At 43.2% G+C, this 16437-nt stretch overlaps 1 protein-coding gene across 1 annotated transcript in view; it reads right to left on the reverse strand.

Moving 5' to 3' along the window:
• ACBD6 (acyl-CoA binding domain containing 6) overlaps positions 1-16437 on the reverse strand; it is a 94688-nt gene that overhangs the window by 46727 nt on the left and 31524 nt on the right. Inside the window, exon 5 of the mRNA XM_054384392.1 lies at positions 7026-7131. Coding sequence (XP_054240367.1) covers positions 7026-7131 — 106 coding nt within the window. The remainder of the gene's footprint in view (positions 1-7025; positions 7132-16437) is intronic.

The following is a 16437-nucleotide window of genomic DNA, read 5'->3' on the forward strand; positions in this document are numbered from 1 at the left end:
GGACATTGTAATACTGAGCAATCTGACCTGAGTGACCCTACTCTAACAGGGAGGTTGGACTAGATGATCTCCAGAGGTCCTTTTCAAGCCCTACCATTCCGTGATTCTAAAGTCTCTCTATGTGTCTCTGCCACCATGGAAGGGGATACAATGGAAGTTCAGATCCTTCTGCCTGGCAAGGACGTGGGATGTGGTGTAGGGAAATTAAGCCAAATTTTTGGGGTTGGGTTCACAGGTGGCGTTCTGATTCTGGGCCACAATAGCCAAGCCTGTGAAAGGCAACACTTGTACACAGCAGAGCTGTGACAAGTTCACACACTTTAATAGCCCTGTGGTGAGGCTGGAGTGCTTACCCTTTTATGATGCAGAAACACACTCAAAGCAGTAACAGGGCCTTCTGACATACAGCTCTAAGACAGTCTCTATGACCTATAAAAGGTTTTGCTTATTGGCAACTCCAAAGAGAAAAGTAGCTCAAAGCAGTTAGAGATGGAAGGTTTTGGTCTGTGTTTACTATCTACAGCCAGTAAATTAGACTTACTGCTAGTCTACCCTAATTTAGGATTGCATGTGGCACACTTGCAGGGGATTCCTTAGAAAGCACCCTGCAGATACCCAAGAAATCATCTCCCAAGCTGTGACACTGTCAGGCTGACCTGCATTTTCCAGTATGCTACACAAAACAGTCATGGACCTTCACAGATACGAAGTCAGTTAGATAAGCCCATGCCTGGTTATAAATCTCTTGACAAAGCAGTGAAGAACAAGGTGAGCAACTCATTTCTCTCCTAATGGCAACTGCAAGATAAATTTCCTGACCATGGTGCCAAAACAGCAAAAGGGGCAGAAGACACCTGCAAGCAAAGCTCATGTTGCTTCTGCAGAATATTCTTGGACAGGGCAGCAGAGGCAGAACTGGTTTTGAGTAAGGAAATGTGATCTCAAGCTCAAAGCATTAAGCTTTTTAACACACTTTTTGACCCAGCAAGTAATTAATTTTTGTAACACATAATTTTAATGTTACACTAATTAACCTGGAATTAGAATGAATTCTCTGACAATGGCTTTCCATGGAAGCACTGATGACATCTGTGGGCCATTCAATGATTAATGTTCTTGTGCTCAACACCATTATCAAAGTCTAAAGCGGGGGAGAGAGAAGAATTTAAAACAATTGATAATCATGGAAAAATCCTTAACTCATTTCTGGATTGCTGATTTCTTAACACTTAGGATTTCAGCTGGACAAATATCAAAATTTTTCTTATGCCATAGATGAAAGAAGCACTGCCTGAAATATGCACAATTAGCAATAAACACTTCCATAGATGATTTCTATTTCTTGATGTAGGTATAGGGGAAAAATATGGTACTCACACAAGTGTAAGTATCATGCAATTACACAACAAAATAAAGGTGTTTCTATAATTTCTATCAAAATCCATACTACAGATCAGTAGCTATAATATGTTGCCGTCTCTGGACAAGCAGATTCTCCTTGTATTGGTGCTGAATTTGGCTGAGAGCAATGAAGGAAAACCAGAAGTTCAGGAGAGACAGTGATGTCAATTCTGTCAGCACAGGGATACTGCAGCACTGTGCAACTGGTCCCTGCCCATGACACTGAGAGGCTGGTTCTGCTGCAAGTGTTACCTTTGGAACAGGACAAGAAACTGAAGCTTGATCATCTATAGCCATTAAAAATCTCCTTGTGCTATTTGCAGGAGTATGGATTTCAAGTCCAGGGCCAATTCCACTCTGGGTAATTACACTCTGCTTACCTATATATTTTCTCTGTAATTCTAAATGGATACAATATTTTCCAATTAGTGCCTTAAATGGCTCTGCATTGTAATTGTGCACTATTAAAAGGCTGACATGTTCCACCCAAGAAATGGCTGCATCCTTGCAGCATGCTACACCCTAAACATAGAGTGTTAGGGACTTGGAGACCTTCTGTGCAAGAACACACCATTTAATGCGGAAGTAAAAATAACGGCAGAGGAAACTCAGCCTACTGAAAGTATAATACAAATAATTACTAAGAAACTTGTATTTAAAACAAGAATATTCACTACTTTTTGCATAGTATCAGGCAAACTAAAACACTTAGAAGGTCTAGCAAAGGTACTTGGGCAGGTATACAGCTACAAGGTCCATTGTTTTCCACCTCTTCCTTAAATCTTAGTGATAAGACAAACTTAAACTGAATGTACAATCCAACTCTTTCTATGCATCAACTATGCATGCTGAAAAATTCTTTAGTCTGCAAGCTGCTGCTTTGTATCAGCATATAACATGTACTGGAATGCTTAAATAACATGGCAGAAATCTTAAGAGCCACAGATTGAGCTTTCCCAAAACACTTCTCATATGACTATGTCATTAAGCAGTGACAGACTCAAAGCAATATGAATAATTTTGTACAGAAAAGCACTGCAGTAGTGGGGTCTTGACTAAATGCAGCCAAACACCAAGGTACCCCTGCCATGCAATTCAAACACAACAGTTAGAGAAGTTACTTAAGAGGATGCATTTTCCCCTGCCTTTGAAGTATTTAATATATAAAAAAAAAAAGGCACAAAAATAGCCCCAGTGCACTAACCCTGCCTCTTAAATCTTCTGCGCTTTGCTTGGCTAACCGCTGCCAGCTTGGCCAGCTTCTGCAGTGGTTTCTCAAGCCAACAGCACATCAATTTTGCTCAGCTCCAAGTCACAGGGTGTTCACAAACAAAGCACAGGACAGGAATTTGTCTCAGATATACTGAGTCTCAGCAGACAAACGGATGGGAATGATTTTCACATCAATTAGCCGGTGCAGAGAAAGAGCAGAACAAAGCCAAACTGAATGGATGTGCTACAACATTAAGCCACCCTTCTAGGCATGCTGTTTGCAGCTGTAATGGCTGTGTAGCAATGAGAGACACTATAACTTGTGACAAGTGTTTTATTATTGGTAATTAAGAGGAGATATTTAAAGGCTGCATCCCCCAGTGACAGTAAAAACAGTGAAGGGAAGGGTGACTGTGGCAGTTATACAGGTAAACTTCAGCTGTGATTTGGAAGTCAATCACTTTCAGAGCTGTGAAACACTTGGGCAAATTCATAATCCAGAAGTACGAGATCCTTCTTCAGACCCATTCCCCTTCCACACCCCATCCTTTTCTTGGCAAGCTGGCAGTAATTTGGCATTTGCTGCCTCAAAAGCATGAGGGCTGTGGACTGAGCATCATTTGAGATGCCTTTCATTAAAGTTTTGGCAAGGGCTTAAATACTGCACACAGGTAACACGTTTGTTTATTGGGGTTTTCTCCAACAATTCAAAAAAAATGTCTCTGTTTACAATCTCCACAGCCCTTGGCACCAATTACAAAAGCAACTCAGGGATGCTTTTGAGCAGTGCTTGGTTTGTTAAAAGCTGAAGAAACACAGTTCTCAAAAAGGCAGCAAGCAATCCACACCATCAGGATGTGCCTGCAGCGACTTCATGGCCACAGGTCAGTTCTGATTTCATTAGTCCTGCTGATGGACCTAAGAGAAATCGGTTGGTTTAGTTTCTGCTCCTACTTCTAAGTGAATGCAAGCTCCTCTGTTGAACTCTGGACAATTTAGTTACAGTAAATGGAAGCTTCTACATGATTAGTGTCATTAGATTCTTTGTTTAATTCTAAATTGAACTTTATCATATCCAAACTGTTATCAGGTAGGTTGGCTCAAATGCTCTACATGAAGACCTTTATTTCTACCAGTCGTGTTTTGGAAGTTGCCAAACGCATCCACCGAAACCCCAGAGACTTCTGCTGCCCTTTCTGAAATGTTTTTGCTTTGAGTAAGTTGGCTTGACCTCATTTTATGTTTTTATTCTCCCTGGACATGTTCAAGACCATGTGTCCCATGTGTCACTAAGAGCTTCATGTGGGCATTCCAGTACCTGAAAGGAGCCTACAAGAAAGCCAGGAAGGGACTTTTTACAAGGGCTTGTTGTGATAGGATGAGAGGAAACAGATTGAAGCTTGAGGAGGGGAGATTTAGACTGAAGATTAGGAAGAAATTCTTTACAGTGAGGGTGGTGAGACACTGGAACAGGTTGCCCAGGGAGGCTGTGGATGCCCCCTCCCTGGAGGTGTTCAAGGCCAGGTTGCATGAGACTTGGAGCAACCTAGTCTAGTGGAAGGTGTCCTTGCCCAGGGCACAGGAGACAGAACTAGATCATCTTTAAGGTCCCTTCCAACACAAATCATTCTATGAATTTCTTTCCTCCTTTTGTTAACTTATTGCAGGATTGCACAAAATGAGGGGATACAACTAGAGACAGCACTAACACATCAACATATGGGCATACATACAATTAGAGACAGCACTAATATCACATAGCAACAAAATCTGAATGCCTCTAACCTCAGTTAAGTCTTTGTTGTACAAGGAAAGGCTGAGCCCAGTGTCTTTGCAGTTCAGCACAAGACTATTTGGTGCTTTGGTAGATTTTGTTTCACAATGAGTTAACTCTTTGTACATAGTCTTGCTGCCATTTTACATTTATATGCATTTAAATCAAAGGCCTGACACCATGAGTTATGTTCAGAGGATGAGGAGAGGCATCTTTTGGATATGGTAGGATGTGTTTATACAGTAACACTAAAATAGTTAATAAAAATGACACGATTATGCTTGCATACACTTCCCTCCACCAAAAGCTCGCTCTGGGTTATGTCTAGTCTAAAATGGGTTCTAAAACTTCAATCAACCTGCACGATATTGGAAAATAAGCTATCTTCCAAGAGTTTGAAGAATAGGTTTGGATACCAAACAACATTGGTAATGGTTTCAGCTCTTTAACATATCATTAAATAAGAAATTCTTTAGATTTCTGGGTTTGGTAGGCTATTATATTTTGTTCAAGACCAGAGTGGGCAGTTGGAGTCAAGCCTAAGGAAGCCAGCACTTACCTAAATAAAAAATAAATAGTTCTTACTTCCCTGATTGAGCATTTGCTGGATAAGCCAAAAATCACTGAGGCTGTGGAAGTTTCATCTATGGGGGACTTCTGCACCAGTGGGAATCTTCCCATGAGCACTTCAGAAATAGGAAGGGGTTTATTTCCATACCCTGCAACAGTCATGTGCTAACACCCATTAGCTCAGGAACAGAACTTCTCCTCAGCAGAGACTTGTGTCCCAAAGAGGATGTCACATGGTAGTTTTCAGATTTGGCTCTAAACATTTTTTTTTGCTAGAGCACAGAAATCTTTCAGCTTCCACCACATATTTTGATTTTAAACACCCCCCCCCCCCCTTTGGCTGAAAACAAGCACATTTGTTGCTTGGACACAAAAGCTTCTGAACCTGCTATCTAACAAAGAGCATCATGCCAGTAGAAACGAAATAATGCTAACCTGATATTGTTATTATACACTTATTGCAAGTGTGTGATCACAAAAAAAGAGTTTTTGTTAATGAGAGGACTCCAGTTGTGTTCTGTGGGACTGCCCATGACATTTACCTCTGCAGCCTGTGATCAGCAGGAGATGGAGCTCAACACTGGCGCTGTTGCAGCAACCATGTGGCACATGACAGTTTCAGTTCATTGAATTTACGATGTGAAAATCCAGCCCTGATAGTGTACATCTTCCCCTCCTCTCCTCTGAAAATTAATCACATGAATTCCTGATTAATAATAAAAGGCCCTGCCATCAGCATTCAGAGCCCCAGCCGGGGCTGTCATGGCTCAGAGGGCAGAAATCTGCTTAGAGCTACAGGAGAACCCAACTGAATTTGTGGTGTCTCAGTCTATGAATGCGTAAGCACTTCATCTGTTCAGCCCAACACAATGTGCTGGAAGAGCAGTAGGCCAGAGGAGCTGTAAGGGATGCTGGACCATGAGCAGGGCTAGGTGGCAGCATGCAAGGATGGAAGCAAAGGTGACAAAGCTGGCATCGCTGCCTTTCCTGAAGGATGAACAGGAAACTGTCTACAACAAGCATATATTTTTACCAAGCCAATTCACAATTCTTGAGGCTTTTTTCTTGAGAGGTCGCTGGCAATGCCTGTATTGTCTTCCTGGGGGGGAATGGTGTTTTCAGTTTGATGAGCAGAGAAAGACTGGATCATGTCACTGTTTTTCATAGAAATATAGAATTGTTTAAGTTGGAAGAGACCTTTCAGATCATCAAGTCCAACTGTTAAGACAGCACAGCCAGGTCACCACTAAACCATGCCCCTCAGCACCACATCTATGCAGCTTTCAAATCCCTCTAGGGATGGTGACTCCACCACTTCCCTGGGCAGCCTATTCCAGGGCCTGACAACCCTTTTGGGGGAGGAGTTTTTCCTAATTTCCAATCTAATTCTCCCCTGGAAGAACTTGAGGCCATTTCCTCTCATGTCCTATTGTTTGCTACTTTGGAGAAGAGACAGGTCTCTACCTCACTACAACCTCTTTTCAGAGAGTTGTATAGAGGGAGGAGGTGTCCCCTCAGCCTCCCTTTCTCCAGACTAAACAATCCCATTCCTTCAGTTGCTCCAGAACCTTCACCAGCTTCATTGCCCTGCTTTGGATGTGTGAGAACTGTTGGCAGTGGTGGGATTTTTATGAAGCTGGAAAGCCAGTGTCACTCATTTGCCCTCTTCCTGAGAATGATGAGAAGCTGACAGCATGGTAGAAATCCCCCCCCAAAACATTTCCCTCACTTCCTTCTCCTATTTGACCATGTTTAGTGTACTAGGTGGGGAAAGGAAGGCATTCAGAAGTTCTTATTCCACAAGTGGCTGTTGGCATTGCTGAAAATAACATAGAAAGTAAGTTTCTGATATGCTACAGCATCACAGTTAGTACATCCACACTACTAGAAATCCAGTGGAAAGCTATTTTCAAGTAGGTTACCTCTGTCTCAATGACCAAGCATTTGTCCAGCTGTTGTAGCACCTTGTCCCCACAATCCTAACCAGGGACCTTTGACAAGCAGTGGCACTGAGTGAATACACAAAACCAGTTAAAAGATTGGTGGTCTTTTATCTTTTTCTCCATACCTCCTCATCTGTGACATTCACATCCACTTTTTTTGAGCAAATGGCTTTGGTTACATGGTCAATGTTGTTTTCTCTGCAGTAATCAAAAATGTTCTTGTCTTCTTCCCTAATCAGGAAAACAAAAACAAAAGAAGCACCATGTTATGCACAACACAAAGGCCACATGGACATCACAGCCTCTAACTCTGCTACAGACATTGTAATGCTATCACTGGACTTAAACAGACATCTAGTATTGCACATATTGCACACACAGAATAACAGGTTTGTTTTTTTCCTCCCAAGAGACAGAAGATCTTGTTTCTTAGCGAACAAGGGTTGTTTTTTAACAGTATTATGCCAGGGCAAAAGTCAGCTTACTCCTGTGAACTGTCACAACAAGTCTATAAATTCACCCAGCAAAAAAACATTTTCAAGTCCTGGTATCAATCACAAATCCCACAGAAGATCTAAAACGCTAAAGCTGCTCTTCTCCTTGCTATGCAAACTTGTAACAGCTACTTTGAGTCAGATCAAAGACCCTTCTGATCCATCTCAGACAGTAGCCACTAATGGTGCAATAGAGAAAAAAATAGTAAGATATAGGACACATGCAAAGCAATCTGTCCCCAGTTGGATCCTCCCAGTTTCAGAAATTTAGTAGCTTAAGGATTTTCTGTAGCTGGAGGTTCCACCCAGATAAGCAGATTTATCAGCCTTTCCCAGGCCCTTTTTCCACTCTGTTCTGCACTTCAACCCATTCTTCTCTTGGCCTCTCTAAAGGACCAAGCTCTACAATTCAGTATTCTGTGTGTGAAGGGGTGAACAGTGGGCAAATACATCCTTTTGGTGGCTTTCAAACAGGTGCAGCTATTACTGGCTACTTTTTGGTAGGCAATTGCCTAAAGAATTGTGAAATCTTTGGTGTTTGTCTTTGGAACCTCAGCACAGGTCTTTATTTTTTATTTACCAGCCTGCAAGTGACCCAAATGTACTCCTTCTCTTTGTGCTGACAGTGTTAAGGCAAAGCCTGACTGTAATCTCTGCTCTGAGCAGCAGGCATGTGGAAGGACCAGCATGTCCCTGTACCAGGTAGGCCTGCTTGCAGTGGAAAGATCGAGTTGTGGAGTCACTGCTGCTTGAGTTACACCTATAGGTTCTTCTAGAGCTAGAAGCAATACCCTGGCTTCAGACACAGTAACTTGTGTTCTTACCAGCTGAACAGACCTTCTAATGAAGTTCAAACCTTTCACAGATTCTTAAACCATTACAGAAGAGCTTTGTGTGAGTGACTGGAGCCATGGTGCTTTGTGGTAGCTAAAAAAAGCAAGTGTTAGGAATCTTTAGGGAACGGACAGAGCAGGACCAAGACATTTTTATCTTGCTATATAAATCTACACTCACGTATTTAATGATGGGAAGTTACTGGCACCAGTATTGCTGAGAAAGTACAACTCCCCTACAGTCCATGCTGGTATGCCAATGGAAAGTTACTTACTGCAACACAGCAGAGTTTTCTATGGAAAGGGGCTATAAGGCACCTTTACAATAACACTTTTAGGTATAGATACACAACTGTTGCTAGTAAGGACTAAAGAAAAGAGATCCTTGTTTGTCTAGAAGTAAAGCAGAAGACCACATCCTATCCTTTTTTTTTTTTTTGTTTTTAGTTTCCAGATGAAAACTATGGCCTAAATGATCCCATCAGCGTTGCTATGAGACTTGGCAGCCTCACAGGAGTTAAACACCAAGGAGTTGCCTCTTGTGACATCCCCAGTTTTCAATCACCTCGACTTAAGACAGTCTGGATGTTCAGCAGAACTCAGATCTTACAGCCCTAAAGGAATTCCTCATTAAAAGAGGAAGTTGATGGAGTAGGTCAGATCCAGTAAGGAGGTTGTTCTGCTGTGAGCCTTTTGAGCAGGGGAGGATACCCTTGGCAATGCCATGGGGTAGTTTGAGACCTGATCCCCCTGGGCTAAAAGGCTCCTCCCTATTTATCTGCACTGCTCTTGAACTAGGCTGAAGAACACCAGAGTTCTTTGATGCTCTTTGACCTGTAATGCCCCCAAATGACAATACCAATACCAACAAGACCATGTCCCTTTCTCCTAACAGAGCAGGCCATGACACAACTTTGACTTAATCTTTTATTGCTATGCATCTAAACTTACACTCTTAATTCTTCAGACCTCAGGAATCTGTTTCCTTCTTCAGTGCCAGTAAAAGGTGGGAAGAAGTGCTGACACTCAGCTCCAGCAGCAGAGTGCTGCTTACTTCAAAGAAGTCCCTTCCTTGGACCTCTCTCTCACCTTGCTCCTTTAGTATCACCATTCTCCTGCACATCACTCCTCTTCTTTGTATGCTCAAAGTCCTTCCAAACAGCTGAGCTGCATCTTTCCAGTAAAGAGCTGGGTGCTGCACAAGATTTCACACTCCACATTTAGACCTATGGACATTACAGAAAACTTCCAGTTTCTTAACCAGTCTCTCACAAACTTACTTGTTGGAGGTGTTGTCTGCTCACTACCCACAAGCTCCAGGGAAACATCACTCCATGCTTTAGCTGCAATTACTCTGAATTCCACAGAAAAAAAATCTCATGGTGGGATTAGAAAAGACAAAAGCTTATATTGCTTGAGATGGAGCCTGACAGATTCATGATGGAGTTCATGAGACATGCCTGCTCCTACTAACAAGGGCTGATTTGATACACTGGGAAGTCCCTCCAGTCCTACCTTGTTAGTCCAACCTCTCAAACACACTCTTGGCTGCTGAGAGCAGAGCAGCCTTTTGGGTGAAGCTGCTTTTCTGACAACACTGTATGGTAACCTGGTTCCAGCAGCTTCTTCCCCCATTGCAGAGCCACACACACATAACTTATTACAGATCACTTTTTCTTCCATAACACCAGAGCCCTGTCTCTCCTTGCTAGAGAAGTCCACAACCATCCCCAGTTGCTCCTGGATGATTTTCTGCATCACAACCATGAGCTTGGACAGTGTAGTCCATCCTCTGGCAGTCATCAAGTTAGCCCAGGCACCAGCATCTCCACCAGCTCCCAGCAGCACCAGGGGTACCAGTGATAAAGCAACTGACTGTGCTCCACTGACACACCAAGCCCAGGTGATCATCCTACCACAGCCTCCAGAGAAGAATTCTACATTTTTTTCCCAAGTATATTACTGTATGTAAGGGGGAAATGACCTGACACAGCTATATGGATATGATTTAGCTTTTCTGGAATAACAACCTCTGCAAATGCTCTTTAGATGCCCCTTCCAAAAAACCACTTTCCTTTCAGAAGTCTCCACAATGCAATTAATCCAGAATAGCAATTTCCCCACCTGAAGACAAGGTTTTGGGAAATTTCGTCTCTCTGCTCTGCATTTATTTCTCAAGCTTTAAACCATTCCTCTGCCGCCCCCTTATAAAAAAACCCAGCAGGTATTATCTCCAACTTTTCTATACATAGTAACAAAGAAAAATGAGCCATTTCCTGAATAGTTTTGAGGGAAGTCCATAGTCACAACAAAGACATTTTACCTGCAAATGAAATAGTCACAGGAAGTGGCACCCCAGACATTAAAACAATCTGATCTAGTCAGGTGCCAAAACAAGAAAAGCAAACTGAGAAAGAGGTCAGAGGAGTTAAACTCAGATTTATGGAGGTATCAATAATAGGGAAAAAGCACTATTTGAATGGTATGAATGGAAAGGAGACAAGTTACTGTTATTTGCTGACTTTGCATTCCAAACTACACAGGACATGTAAGAAACATAGCTTGAAAACTTTCCAACCCAGGGTTCCTTCCCTCTTTTTCTTTACATGTGTGCATATGTACTTATTGAATAACCCCTCCCCTGCAGTAGTGACTGTAGTAGCTGTAAGAAAACAAAAAGGATGCAGTGTTTTTATCAGGCTGCTTCCTAGAAGGAATTTTCACTCCACATAAAACCTGGAAGAGTCAGCAGCATGTCCCAGAAACTGGTAGGAACAGACTAAAACCAGACACAAGCACATCATAAACACAGAAGTGACACTGCAAATACATAGCTCAGATAATGTTGGGAGGGGGAACCCCAGAGCATTTCTATCAGTATTTTCAGAAAAAAATGGAAAAAAACAAAACCAAAAACAACTGAGTAAAAATACAGCATGGGAAAGATCATGAAACTCAACCTCATGGAGATGTGCATGATTATTTAAAACCTGTAGCAAAAAGGAAGGCTCAGATGCAATTTTGCTTCCATGTCAGATTGTGTGAAATATAAGCACTGGCTCTTTTGTTGAGCTGAAAAGGAGTCTTAAAGTCAGCAACCACCTGACTGTCAGTAAAGACAGTGAATGTGCTCACATCTGCTCCTGAGGATGGCCAGAAGAGCTTCTCCTCTCCATTGCTAACATATCTTCAACCCCTAAAGCTATTTGCTTCTCCTCTCCATTCCCATAAGAGATGCAAACAGATTCAAAATTGAGCTGAAGCATATCTGTTGCTTGCAGGTAACACCAGTGTTTTTTTCCAGCCCAGAACAAAAGGACATGGAAGGACTTAAGACCAAGTTCTCCCTCCCCTGGCTTCTAAGTTTTCAGAAGCCTTCTTCATAAGCTGTCCAAAATATGTGTTGAACTAACAGTTTTTACACAGCTTGTGGAAAAGCTCTGCTACCAGTTGATCAGGATTTGCTTACTTCTTACCTGAAATGCTGTAAACCTCCTTGCTTTCTATACAGCCACCAAGCCTGCCATGAAAAACGGCACAGAAGAGACTCGAAATTCAAACATTCTACCCTTGCACAGAGACCATCCTTCAGGTTTACCCCATTCTCTTCCTCCCCCCTGGCAAGGTTACCTTCAGCACAGAGCTCTGGGCAGAGGGTTGCGTTCAGGTGCTATTTTGGATGTCCTCTCCCCTTTTCCCAGGGCTGTTCCAAAGCCAGGTCCCCGTGGGCTCGCTGCAGAGCAGCCCCGGGTGCCGCTAACAGGTGGCTTCGCCTGTCTGCTTGGCACGGCGCTGCCGAGCGAGCGGGAGCGCGGCGGAGCGGAGCCGGCAGCGCGCGGGGAGCCGAGAGGCACTTGCAACACTTGGTGTTTATGTCAAGGCCCTCGGCCCCCAAGGGACCCATTTTCACATAATCTATAATTATCTCTTCGCTTTAATCGCCTCCTCACTTCTGAGGCTCTCCTGGGCACAAGGAAGAGGAAAAGCTCATTAACTGAACCTTTTCTCCTCTCTCCAGCCACCCATAGCTTTTAATTGCTTGGTGTTGTTATTATCTATCAGTGCAACTGGGATCATTTTCATAAGAAAGGGTGATGGGAGGGAGGGAGGCAGGAGCGGGTCCCTGAGGTACGCGCTGCAGACAAACCTTTGCTTTCTCAATTATTTATGCCAGCTGAGGTTTTACAAGCTGAATAAATCCATAACTCAAGTTTATTTTGAACTGGCAGGCCGTCCCAGGGGAAGTGTTGCCCACTCGCCGGCACACTCACGTGCCGTCCTCCGAGAGTGGCCGGGACATTGCGAGACATGTGTCAGCCAATTCCCCCACGCACTTCAGTAGATTAGTGGTGGCACCAGAGAGAAGGTGGCTATGAAAACCCAAACAGAAGCCACCAATGAAGGATATGCTCTCCCAAAGGGCAGGCAGGCCTAAGGCCCCTTTGCACAACAAAGCAAAGACCCAAAAGTCACTGCTCCGGGGACAATAAAAGAGGGGAGAAGCAATAAACTTGACAATCATCTTGAAATCAGGGACTTGCCCATTAAACATCACCAGAAGAGCATCCATCTCTAAATAATACTGACCTGAAAAAAAAAAAATCAAAGTCCAGCTGCCTGGACCCGCAGGTGTTTTGTTTGAGGTGTGCCATGGCTGAGCACGCTGCAGGCTGCGTGGGCTCTGCACAGCCAGAAAAGCTTTTCCGCAGGGATTGCACAGCCCAGCATTTATGTGAGTGACAGACATCTGTGCTGCAGCCACCCAAATATACACAGAAGGCCAGCACCAGCCTGTAATTCCCAACACAGCAAGGATGCCTACTCTCACATCTCCCTGGCTCTCTGCTCATTTCTAGTGTTGGCATTCCTGAAAGTGGGGCTGAAGGGAGAGAAGAAAACCCCAACCGTGCTCTGGAGAGCTATTGGGCTCATCTCAAAAGTCATCAGTGCTCCAAAGCGGCATCCCTGCAATGGATGCTGGAAGCAGCTCTTTAAAATTCAGCAGCCTTTGTGCCTGACCACACGCAGCGACCTCTGGTATTTTCTGCCAAAACAGTTCATTTGTCTCACACAACAACTAATCAATTCCCCAGGCCATCCATCACGGGGGCTCGTGCGAGCCGGCCCAGCAGCAGGGCCAGATGGTGGCTGTGTTAGTGGGATTAATACAGTTCTGATAGATTACATGGCATCAGGCTGCCTCCCAAATATGAGGGGTGCTTGCTCTGCACCCCCATCCTAAACAGAGCCCCACTTGCAACCAGGATTGCTCCCATGTGTTATGGGAAAAGGTAGAAATTTCTACCAGAAAAGGGCTTCTTCAGCATCCCTCAGGATGGCAGAAGTGTGAAGCACAGCTCTCAGGGAGACCTCTGTGAAGAGTAGTAGATATCATTCCCAGCCCGGCACGCTGGGGTCATGTGGCAGCAGCACACGGGAAGTGCAGGAGAGCTCCTCCAGTGGAAGTAGAGAGGGGTATGGACATTGGCCAACATAATTTCACATTCTCCATCTGCCAAATCAATGCTTTCGTTTGCTGGAAACAAAAAATATTCCCCCCTCACCCCTCCCTTAAAAAAAAAAAATTAAAAAAACTGAAAAATAACTTGTATTTCCCATGCTTCAATATTTTTGACACCTCCCTCAGTTTGTGTCTTAGATTAGATTTGTATTGGTGACACATCAGTCAACCTCATCTCACTGCTCATTCCCCAGGTTTGTGAAACTGTAATTATGGCTCTTTAATCATGAAAGAACTCAACTGCCACTGCTTTTGTTCTGGTAATAAGACCAGAAAGAGAGACATAAAGCTTTATGTAGGAAGTGTGAAAAAAACCCAACAAAACACCACTACACCCAGCCTGAAATCACAGAGGATTTCTACATCCTTCCTTCCCAGGGAACCCCCAAGTCCCATCATCAGTCACCAGCCAGCATTATTTTTATGTAATGCCCAAAGTGAGGTAAGTGATTTGCAGAGAAACACCAAGGCAGAGCACCATGCTAATACATTCTGCAACTGCTCCCCATTAGTCACTGGGGAGACTTGAGCTCTTTATTGTCAGGGTTTATTAATGACTCCTAATTGATGACTAGTGCCCAGCACCCCAAAGTAAATAACTGCTATGCCTCATTAGCTCACGAGACCTTCTCCTGATTTGAGGACTGATCTATGAACACACAAATTGCACTGATTTAACTGACTCTCTTCCTAAATTGATTTAATTAGATTGGTATAACCTGTTTCTATGGATGCTCTTGGATTTATTTGGAATCAGTGCAGTGTACTTCTGCAAGCCAGACTCACCATTTTTCTGTCTTGTTCTCAAAGAAGAAACATTTGAGATAATTGGTGATAAGGCAAAATCAACCCTGGCACCATTCCAGTTCCTCCTGCCTCTGCTCCACTTGACTTTAGGGTAGGGTATGTTAACTCCACTTGGTCCAAAATTTACAGATTTACACCCCAAAACCCAAGTATTTAATTCCACAAAAGGAATGTAGGCACTTTTTATAAGGACCTGTATGATAGGACAAGCGGGAATGGATTGAAGGAAGGTAGATTTAGACTGGATATTAGGAAGAAATTCTTTACAGTGAGGGTGGTGAACAGGTTGCCCAGGTGATTGTGGATGCCCTCTCCCTGGACATGTTCAAGGCCAGGTTGGATAGGGCCTTGATCAACCTTGTCTAGTGGAAGGTGTCCCTGCCCATGGAAGAAGGATTGGAACTAGATGATCTTTAAGGTCCTTTCCAACCCAAACCATTCCCTGAATCTATGAATTATTTAAGTGCAATTTGCTTGGTAATTTATTGCTCATTGTAAACCAGTAGTTTACACTCTTTAAAACAAGACCTCTCATCTTCCTGTTGCATAGCAGCAGCTTGGAGGAGGTTAATCATTTGATAAACTGTTCAAAAGTTTCTGGCAAGAATAAAATAAGTGAACCTGCTTAGGTGAGCCTTCAAAACCCTGCACTTGCATTCTTGTCTGTCTCCCAGTACAAGGTGAGGCTGTGACGATGCCAAGCTCCAGATAAATGAGACAGCCTTCTCCTGCCTTTGCATCAGCGGAATCCGAAAGGGCACACAGTAAGCTGTGTTTGGCAGACTAATGCCTCCTGAGAAATTGCTCTCAGCAGTCTGTCAGAACCCAGGGCCAATGAGGACTCAAGTTTCAGTTTTTAGTATACAAAATAAGGGGGGTTTGCTGATTCTGGACTTCCTTAATATGATCCTGTAACTAGAAAATATTTGTCCTATCAACAGCCCTGGGAAACAGAGACTAAAGTGGTTTGATTTATATTCCAATTCTGAGTTTGGTGTAAAGCTTCAGTAGGCCAACCATAGACAACTGAGACAATAAATAGTCTGTATCAGTGTTTCTTTTCTCAGATCTTAGGTTTTGAGGTATTAAAGACCTATACACACTGAAGCTACTAAGTTTTCTTTCCCCTTAAGTATTTTAATTTCCTTTCTCTACAAAAAATGCCTTATTTTCTTAAAAACTACATTCTATTTACAAATGAAGTATTATGGAATGTTAACCTTAAGTTCTCGTAGGTAACCACTCACAGCCTCAGAAAAGTCACTCTTCTCATGCAGGTGACTGTCCTATCAAACCAATTAATTCCATGCTCCAGATCAACTTGGACCCCAAAATGAATGTCCAGAGCCATACTTCTTTGGCTCACCTGCTTACAGACATGGTACCAGTGCAATTTGCTGTTTAGGGCCATGCTTTTGCCATTATACTGTCCACCGTGAGAGATGTGTCTGTACCTGTTCATATTTATTCCCTGTTCCAGTAAGAGAAGACAAAAGCCATAATACGTGGGCAAGTGCATGGAGAAGGTTGAAGCTGTACAACCTGCATGCATGTAGATGAGATGGTGACACTTGCTCACTTTGTATCTCACATCTGAAAACCCTGATGCCTGTGAGCCAAGCTGTGCTAATGGACCATAAGGGTTTCCACTGTATCAATCTACCAGAATCCAGGAGACTTCATGTAACTCAGTTTAAGCAGAATCACCCTATTTCAGCTCTGTCAGACTACATCTGCCTTCTGCCCCATTTTCAAGGACTACAGCTATGCTATATGGAACACACAACACGTTCCTCATGGTGTATTTAGAAAAAAATCTATGTATTCAGAGCTGTACTTATGCTCAAGTACTGCACAAATCATATCCTTGTGGAAATAAAAA

Source organism: Indicator indicator, chromosome 10 (genome assembly GCF_027791375.1).
Source record: "Indicator indicator isolate 239-I01 chromosome 10, UM_Iind_1.1, whole genome shotgun sequence".
In the NCBI taxonomy this organism is placed as follows: Eukaryota; Metazoa; Chordata; class Aves; order Piciformes; family Indicatoridae; genus Indicator; species Indicator indicator.